This window comes from Oncorhynchus tshawytscha, unplaced genomic scaffold, assembly GCF_018296145.1.
Source record: "Oncorhynchus tshawytscha isolate Ot180627B unplaced genomic scaffold, Otsh_v2.0 Un_contig_7743_pilon_pilon, whole genome shotgun sequence".
NCBI classification, from domain to species: Eukaryota; Metazoa; Chordata; class Actinopteri; order Salmoniformes; family Salmonidae; genus Oncorhynchus; species Oncorhynchus tshawytscha.
This window is the reverse complement of record NW_024609214.1, coordinates 91,382-100,000: the sequence shown is the minus strand read 5'-3', so window position 1 is coordinate 100,000 and position 8,619 is coordinate 91,382. Positions and strand designations below refer to the sequence as shown.

At 45.6% G+C, this 8,619-nt stretch overlaps 1 protein-coding gene across 1 annotated transcript in view; it reads right to left on the bottom strand.

The window, feature by feature from the left end:
• The window catches only part of LOC121844432 (excitatory amino acid transporter 2-like), an 11,998-nt gene extending 4,080 nt beyond the window's left edge, over window positions 1-7,918 (bottom strand). Inside the window, exons 1-4 of the mRNA XM_042314487.1 lie at window positions 7,800-7,918; window positions 5,556-5,729; window positions 3,454-3,606; window positions 2,473-2,729 (exon numbers count right to left, since the gene is read on the bottom strand). Of these exons, the coding sequence (XP_042170421.1) occupies window positions 2,473-2,729; window positions 3,454-3,606; window positions 5,556-5,724 (579 nt within the window). The 5' untranslated portion in view covers window positions 5,725-5,729; window positions 7,800-7,918. The remainder of the gene's footprint in view (window positions 1-2,472; window positions 2,730-3,453; window positions 3,607-5,555; window positions 5,730-7,799) is intronic.
• Between the last annotated feature and the right edge of the window lie 701 nt (window positions 7,919-8,619).

Below are 8,619 nucleotides of genomic sequence, written 5' to 3'. Positions count from 1 at the left end.
AATGAGAGAGATAAGGAGTGAGAGAGAATGAGAGCGATAAGGAGAGAGAATGAGAGAGAAGGAGTGAGAGAGAATGAGAGCGATAAGGAGAGAGAGAGAATGAGAGCGATAAGGAGAGAGAGAGAATGAGAGAGATAAGGAGTGAGAGAGAATGAGAGAGATAAGGAGTGAGAGAGAATGAGAGCGATAAGGAGAGAGAGAGAATGAGAGTGACAAGGAGTGAGAGAGAATGAGAGTGACAAGGAGTGAGAGAGAATGAGAGCGATAAGGAGAGAGAGAGAAAAAACACAGGATTTGTACAAAAGAAGGGAACTGCTGTGACATGATTGAGGCCTGGATTATCGCTTAAAAATGATCCGCCTGCTTGGATTAACAGCAATCATATCTGCCAGGCAGTGTTGCTTTGTAAATCACACAGTCTTGTCCTGCCCTATCCTGTCCTGTAGTCTCCTGTCCTCTCCTGTCCTCTCCTGTTCTGTCCTGTGGTCAGCCACCTAGGTACAGGATCATGTCCCTTTGATGCTAGGACAGTAGAGTCCCTGCTCATCTTCCAAAAACGTCTGAAACCCTACCTTTTCAAAGAGTATCTTAAATAAGACATTTCCGTCTCATTCCCTCCCTCTTCGCCCCTAAAAATAAAAAATTCAAACCTGCACTTGTCTTTTCCTACTAGCATTAACTGTAAATCACGCTGGATAACAGCTTCTGATAAATTCCGAAAATGTCACAAGAACAGCTATTGGTCAATACAAGGGGAAAGATGTTCAGAGGGAGACATCAAATGTCCAATGCCACAACAAAAGCTTGGAATAAAGAGAGGGAATTAGGATCTGCACATCTAACACCACTCACATGTGTTGTTCTGCAAAGTCGTCATTTTCTGGGAAATGGAAGGATCATAATATGGAACGCCTGGGACTTTAAGGTTCTAGCTGCGTTTATGTCAAAATGTTCTCTATATAGTACTGTAAATACCCCAATTCATGTTGTTCTGTTCAATGTTCTCTACCTATATAGTACTAATGTCTTCTCTACTCTAAAGCAAAACTCTACTTCCGTGATGACATAAGCCATTCTTTTTTATGAACTAGTCTGTACATATACAGTCCCTTCCAAAGTATTGGCTCCCCTTAACTTCTTCCACATTTTGTTGTGTTACAGCTTGAATTTAAAATGGATACATAGAGATTTTGGGTCACTGGCGTACAAACAATACCACATAATGTCAAAGTGGAATTATATTTGAGGAATTTTTACATATTGATTAGAAATGAAAAGCTGAAATGTGTTGAGTCAATAAGTATTCAACCCCTTTGTTATGGCAAGCCTAAATAAATTAAAAAGTCAACATTTACTTAATAAGTCACACAATGGACCCAGATTCAACCACAAAGATCAGGTTTTCCAATGCCTCGCAAAGAGGGGCACCTATTTAAAACAGTTACAGAGTTTATGAGCTGTGATAGGAGAACACTGAGGATGGATCAACAACATTGTAGTTACACCACAATACTAACCTAATCAACAGAGTGAAAAGAAGGAAGCCTGTACAGAATACAAATATTCCAAAATATGCATCCTGTTTGCAGTAAGGCACTAAAGTAAAACTACAAAAAAATGTTGCAAAGAAATTACCTTTATGTCCAGAATACAAAGTTTTATGTTTGGGGAAAATCCAACAGAACACATCACTGAGTATCACTCGTATTTTCAAGCATGGCGGTGGCTGCATCGTGTTATGGGTATGCTTGTGATCAGCAATTTTTTAGGATAAAAAGAAACGGAATAGAGTTAAGCACAGGCAAAATCCTAGAGGATAACCTGGTTCAGTCTGCTTTCTAACAGACACTGGGAGACAAAGTCACCTTTCAGCAGGACAATAACCTAAAACACAAGGCCAAATTAACACTGGAGTTGCTTACCAAGATGACATTGAATGTTCCTGAGTGGCCTAGTTATATTTTTGACAGAGCTTGAAGAATTTTAAAAAGAATAATGTGCAAATATTGTACAATCCAAAGCTCTTACAGACTTACCCAGAAAGACTCAGACCTGTAATCGCTGTGACTCTAACATGTAATGGGGTTGAGTACTTTTCTAATCAAGATATATTACTGTTGTGTTTTTCACAAATATTACAAATGTTAGAATTTGTCTTCCAGTTTGACATTACAGAGTATTTAGTGTAGATCATTGACAAAAAAAGACAATGAAATCCATTTGAATCCCACTTTTTAACACAGCAAAATGTGGGGAAAGTAAAGGGGTGTAATACTTTCTGAAGGCTCTGTAACAATCAATTGCTAATTGGACACAATTTCCCCATAAGCCACACATTCCCAATGCTGGTCATTAAAGTCAGGCTTTGATAGGGTCCAAATCTCACAATAACAACTGAACATCCATTGTTTGATGGGGTCAGGGTTTAGTTCTGCGTCTGGGTCCAGTTCTAGTTCTGGGTCTGGGTCCTACCTGTTGGAAGCAGGCCTGCACCAGGTTTTCAGGGAACAGGTTCCTGATGAGGTCCAGGAAGGCGTCCACACTGCTGACCTCCTGATTCTTGGGGGCCGTGTCCTGCTCCTGACTGCTCCTGAGTTTGGGGTTTCCCGGGTGGATCCCCAGGACCAGGATGACCCCCAGGATGGCAGCTATGACCGTAGTGGACATGTAGTAGACCATGGCCCTGGAGCCCATCCTCCCACTGGAACGAGCATCCAGACCAGCCAGACCTGGGAGGGAGAGAGACAGGCTGATGAGCAGGGCACCTTCCACCTGAATATGTGTGTGTGTGTGTGTGTGTGTGTGTGTGTGTGTGTGTGTGTGTGTGTGTGTGTGTGTGTGTGTGTGTGTGTGTGTGTGTGTGTGTGTGTGTGTGTGTGTGTGTGTGTGTGTGGACGTGTTTAACTATTCTTGTGGGAACCAGAAGTCCCAACAGGAGTAGTAAACAAACACAAATTTGACCACCTGGGAACATTCTGTTAGTCCACACGAGGTCAAATGCTATTTCTAGGGGGTTTAGGGTTAAGGTTATAATTAGTGCTACGGTTAGAATTACATTAAGGATTTGGGGCTAGGGTTAGTTTTAGGGTTAGAATTAGGAGTCAGGGTAAGGTTTAACATTAAGGTTTTTGGGTTAAGGTTAGGGTTATGGTTATGGTTAAGGTTAGGGTTATGGTTAAGATTAGGGTTATGGTTAGGGTAAGGGTAAGAGTACTGGTTAGGGTTAGAGTTAGGTTTAGGTTTAGGGTTATGGGTTAAGGAAAATAGGATTTTGAATGGGATGGAATTGTGTGTCCCCACAAGGTTAGCTGTATAAGACTGTTTGTGTGTGTGTTTGTGTGTGTGTGTGTGTGTGTGTGTGTGTGTGTGTGTGTGTGTGTGTGTGTGTGTGTGTGTGTGTGTGTGTGTGTGTGTGTGTGTGTGTGTGTGTGTGTGTGTATTACAACAGTGTACCTGTGATGAGGCTGGAGATGATGAGGGGCAAAATGAGCATCTTCAGCATCCTCATGAGGATGTCTCCAGGAAAGGACACCAGCATCAGGGTGTTGGGGTCTGTAATAGAAACATACCGCAGCAGCATCCCAAACAGCGACCCCGCTATTACACCTGTTACAGTTCACAGAGGAGAGGAGTAAAGCACAACAGCCACACAATGGTTTCCTCTGTCACCCGTACAGCTTCCAATGAGAGCGCAGAGAGAAGAGATTCCAGTGAAACCTTCAGAAGAGCATTTCGAGAGGGTTTATAATCACAGCGTCTGACTCATTGGATTTCATTTCCATTCCAGGGGGATTTACAGTAAGTACACTAGTGCCAACAAGAAGTGATGTGTACAGTGCATTAGGAAAGTATTCAGACCCCTTGACCTTTTCCACACTTTGTTGCGTTACAGCCTTTTTCTAAAATGGATTAAAAATAAAAATCCTCATTAATCTACACACAAAACCCCATAATGGCAAAGTGAAAACTAGATTGGAGTCCAACTGTGGTAAATTCAATTGATTGGACATGATTTGGAAAGGCACACACCTGTCTATATAAGGTCCCACAGTTGACAGTACATGTCAGAGCGTAAACCAAGCCATGAGGTTGAAGGAATTTTCCGTAGAGCTCTGAGACAGGACAGTGTCGAGGCACAGATCTGGGGAAGGGTACCAATTTATTTTTGCAGCATTGAAGGTCCCCAAGACCACAGTGGCTTCCATCATTCTTAAATGGAAGAAGTTTGGAACCACCAAGACTCTTCCTAGAGCTGTCCGTCTGGCCAAATTGAGCAATCGGGGGAGAAGGGCCTTGGTCAGAGAGGTGACCAAGAACCCGATGGTCACTCTGACAGAGCTCCAGAGTTCCTCTGTGGAGATGGGAGAACCTTCCAGAAAGACAACCATCTCTGCAGCACTCCACCAATCAGGCCTTTATGGTAGACTGGCCAGACAGAAGCCACTCCTCAGTAAAAGGCACATGACAGACCGCTTGGAGTTTGCCAAAAGGTACCTAAAGGACTCTCAGACCATAAGAAACAAGATGGTCTGGTCAGATTAAACCAAGATTGAACCCTTTGGCCTGAATGCCAAGCGTCACGTCTGGAGGAAACCTGGCACCATCCCTACTGTGAAGCATGGTGGTGGCAGCATCATGCTGTGGGGATGTTTTTCAGCGGCAGGGACTGGGAGACTAATCAGGATCGAGGAAAGATGAACGGAGCAAAGTACAGAAAGATCCTTGATGAAAACCTGTTCCAGAGCGCTCAGGACCTCAGACTGGGGCGAAGGTTTACCTTTCAACAGGACAACAACCCTAAGCACACAGCCAAGACAACGCACTAGTGGCTTTGGGACACGTTTCTGAATGTCCTTGAGTGGCCCAGCCAGAGCCTGGACTTGAACCCGACTGACCATCTCTAGGGAGACCTGAAAATTGCCGCTACCATCCAACCTGACAGAACATGAGGATCTGCAGAGAAGAATGGGAGAAACTTCCCAAATACAGGTCATACCCAAGAAGACTCGAGGCTGTAATTGCTGCCAAAGGTGCCTCAACAAAGTACTGAGTATAGTACCTGAATACTTATGTAAATGTGATATTTCTATTTCTTTGTTTTTATACATTTGCAGTAATGTCTAAAAATGTGTTTTTGCTTTGTCATTATGGAGTTTTATGTGTAGATTGATGAGAAAAATATATAATTTTGATCAATTTTAACTTATCAAATGTGGAAAATGTAAGGGGTCTTTATACTTTCTGAATGCACTGTATGTACGAACTATGTTCTTGATATGTAACTACTGTGAAGAAAACTTAGAGAGAAGTGCCATGTGTGTAAAATGTGTGTGAGAAGGCTGTAAAAAAAAATAAGAGAGAAAGTTTGTTATTGTCGTCCGAAGAGAGGGATGGGCTAATAAAACATTTAATAAAATGTTTATATATAAAAAATAGTGCGCTAGCGCAGGTAATACAGAAAGCTGAAATGCAGCGTAACACTTTATAACCACTGAAAGCGATGAAATAATTGATTTCCTGACAGTTGACCACCATGAAGCGAGGTAGGCACCTACCCAGTATAGTGAGGACGAGCAGTGAGTTTCGGATGAGGAAGCCACAATAGGTTCCCAAGAAACTATTGGGAAGTTTGGGTTCCAACAAGTCCAACACTCCAGCTCCAACAATGGGTGCCTCATCATAATGGGCCTTGTTAGACTGGTGGACTGGCTGCTGATTCGTCATCCTGTCTGTGGTAGAGAGGAGACAGTGAGAGAGGGAGGTGTACTGTGACAACACATCTGCCTGGTCAGAAAACAGCCCCATGCCTCTTCCTCTGGTGTAAGCATCACACTGGCTCCCCTTAGCCTTTCTATTGGCTTGGGGAAACGTACACCATATTGTTGTCTTACACCTGGTTCCTTGAGATCTGCAAAGACAGAGGGGAAGAGGCGAGGAGTTGTTTTCAGACCAGTTTAACACCATCACCATACCAAGGAAAGACCGAAACCGTTGGGTGCTGTTGACTAAGATGAGTAACATAGATCTGACAGATCAGTCAGGTTAAGGTCTGATAAATGTCATTACATTGAGAAGGAATGTACCCACAACCTGAATAATACAGGATATGGAGGTGGAGAAAGATGGATGGAAAACAGTTGGGAGAGAGACAGAGAGAGACGGAGAGAGACGGAGAGAGACGGAGGGAGACGGAGAGAGACGGAGAGAGACGGAGAGAGACGGAGGGAGACGGAGAGAGACGGAGAGAGACGGAGAGAGACGGAGAGAGACGGAGGGAGACGGAGAGAGACGGAGAGAGACGGAGAGAGACGGAGGGAGACGGAGAGAGACGGAGAGAGACGGAGGGAGACGGAGGGAGACGGAGAGAGACGGAGGGAGACGGAGAGAGACGGAGAGAGACGGAGAGAGACGGAGGGAGACGGAGAGAGACGGAGAGAGACGGAGAGAGACGGAGAGAGACGGAGAGAGACGGAGGGAGACGGAGAGAGAGACGAGAGAGACGGAGAGAGACGGAGGGAGACGGAGAGAGACGGAGAGAGACGGAGAGAGACGGAGAGAGACGGAGGGAGACGGAGAGAGACGGAGAGAGACGGAGAGAGACGGAGGGAGACGGAGAGAGACGGAGAGAGACGGAGGGAGACGGAGAGAGACGGAGAGAGACGGAGAGAGACGGAGAGAGACGGGGAGAGACGGAGGGAGACGGAGAGAGACGGAGAGAGACGGGGAGAGACGGAGGGAGACGGAGAGAGACGGAGAGAGACGGAGAGAAACGGGGAGAGACGGGGAGAGACGGGGAGAGACGGAGAGAGACGGAGAGAGACGGAGAGAGACGGAGAGAGACGGAGGGAGACGGAGGGAGACGGAGAGAGACGGAGAGAGACGGAGAGAGACGGAGAGAGACGGAGAGAGACGGAGGGAGACGGAGAGAGACGGAGAGAGACGGAGAGAGACGGAGAGAGACGGAGAGAGACGGGGAGAGACGGAGGGAGACGGAGAGAGACGGAGGGAGACGGAGAGAGACGGAGAGAGACAGAGAGAGACGGAGAGAGACGGGGAGAGACGGAGGGAGACGGAGAGAGACGGAGGGAGACGGGGAGAGACGGAGAGAGACGGAGAGAGACGGAGAGAGACGGAGAGAGACGGAGAGAGACGGAGAGAGACGGAGAGAGATGGAGAGAGACGGAGGGAGACGGAGTAAGAAAGCACTCTGACAATCATCTGAGAGTCGTGTCATAGGAATGATCAACGATAATCTGACAATGTGAGTGATGGTGCACAATTCTATTCAAGTCAACCAGAGAATCACCGAAGTCACCCCCACATCACAACCTAAACCAAACCCCCCACTTCTACCAGAGAAGGAACATCCAGCCTAACATCAGATATCAGACTAGACAGGTTCAAACATCGTCAAAACAATAGGTGGACATGCAATCCAAATAAGACCTTTACATAAAAGCACCAATATTATGTAAGCAATGTAAATCTGATCAGGTTTGATACATTATAATAATATTCAACTAATAACTACTCAGTCTGCCTAGTCTGTCTGTTCCAGTGTTCCAATGCTGTGACCAGCAGCACCAGCTCCAACAGAGTGTAAAGAGGGATGATGAATCCCACTCCCACCAGAGATAAACACATCTGGAGAGCAACATGGCGGTGTGTGAAGTCAGCGTCAGGAACCTGAGTGGCACATTTACAAACAGACAGCCTCCGCTGGACAATCGCACATGATTATAATTCATCAGCCATGCAGATGGCTTTTCTGCATGAGGAAGAATAGAGAAAACCCTCACCAAAATGCACGTAGACCAGTCTAGTCTAACCTCCTTCTATTCCCTCTCTCCTTCCTTCTTTACCTCCTCCACTCTCTATGGACCTCACCCTTTAACCTCACTTCTCTCCATCATGCTCTCTTTCCCTGCTCTGTTCATCAGCTTGTCTTCATCTGTCGTTTAAAGTCCAACAACAGTTGCTGCCCGGGCATAAAGAGGGATTGCCAGCAAATGCAACAAAAAAAATTGGGGGAGGGGAATCTCTTGCCAAGTTTCGATAGCAGACCGATATAATCCCTTGTGAACTGTGCGGTGGGGGGAAGGGGAGAGGCAGAGGGGGCTCCCTGTTTCTGTTACTGTACCAATCCTCTTTACAAATTCATTTCATTCTTAACATTAAGAACAATGTTCACAAACATCCAGGAGACAATGTACTGTACTCCAATTACCCAGCAGTCCTACTGTTGGAGTGTGAGTCAGAAACCCCACCATGATCTGATGAACTGTAGAATCACTGTACTATCAGAAATGCACAGAGTAGACCAATGAACACACAGAGTGTTTATGTGCATCCCAAATAGCAATATTTTCTTTATATAGTGTAGAGCCAGGCCCATAGGGCTCTGGCCAAAAGTAGTGCACTATAAAGGGAAAGGGTGCCATTTGGGACACATATCTCATTCCCAATACTTTGTTCAGTAGGATGGCAGTGCCAGGATGGCACACAGCCCAGGTCTACAGCTCTTAGGATGGGTATTAAGACCTTGGAGGAGGTCAGACAGAGGACCCGACCCCATAGAATGACATATACAGTAGGAATTGAATAAGATCTCTATGCCTG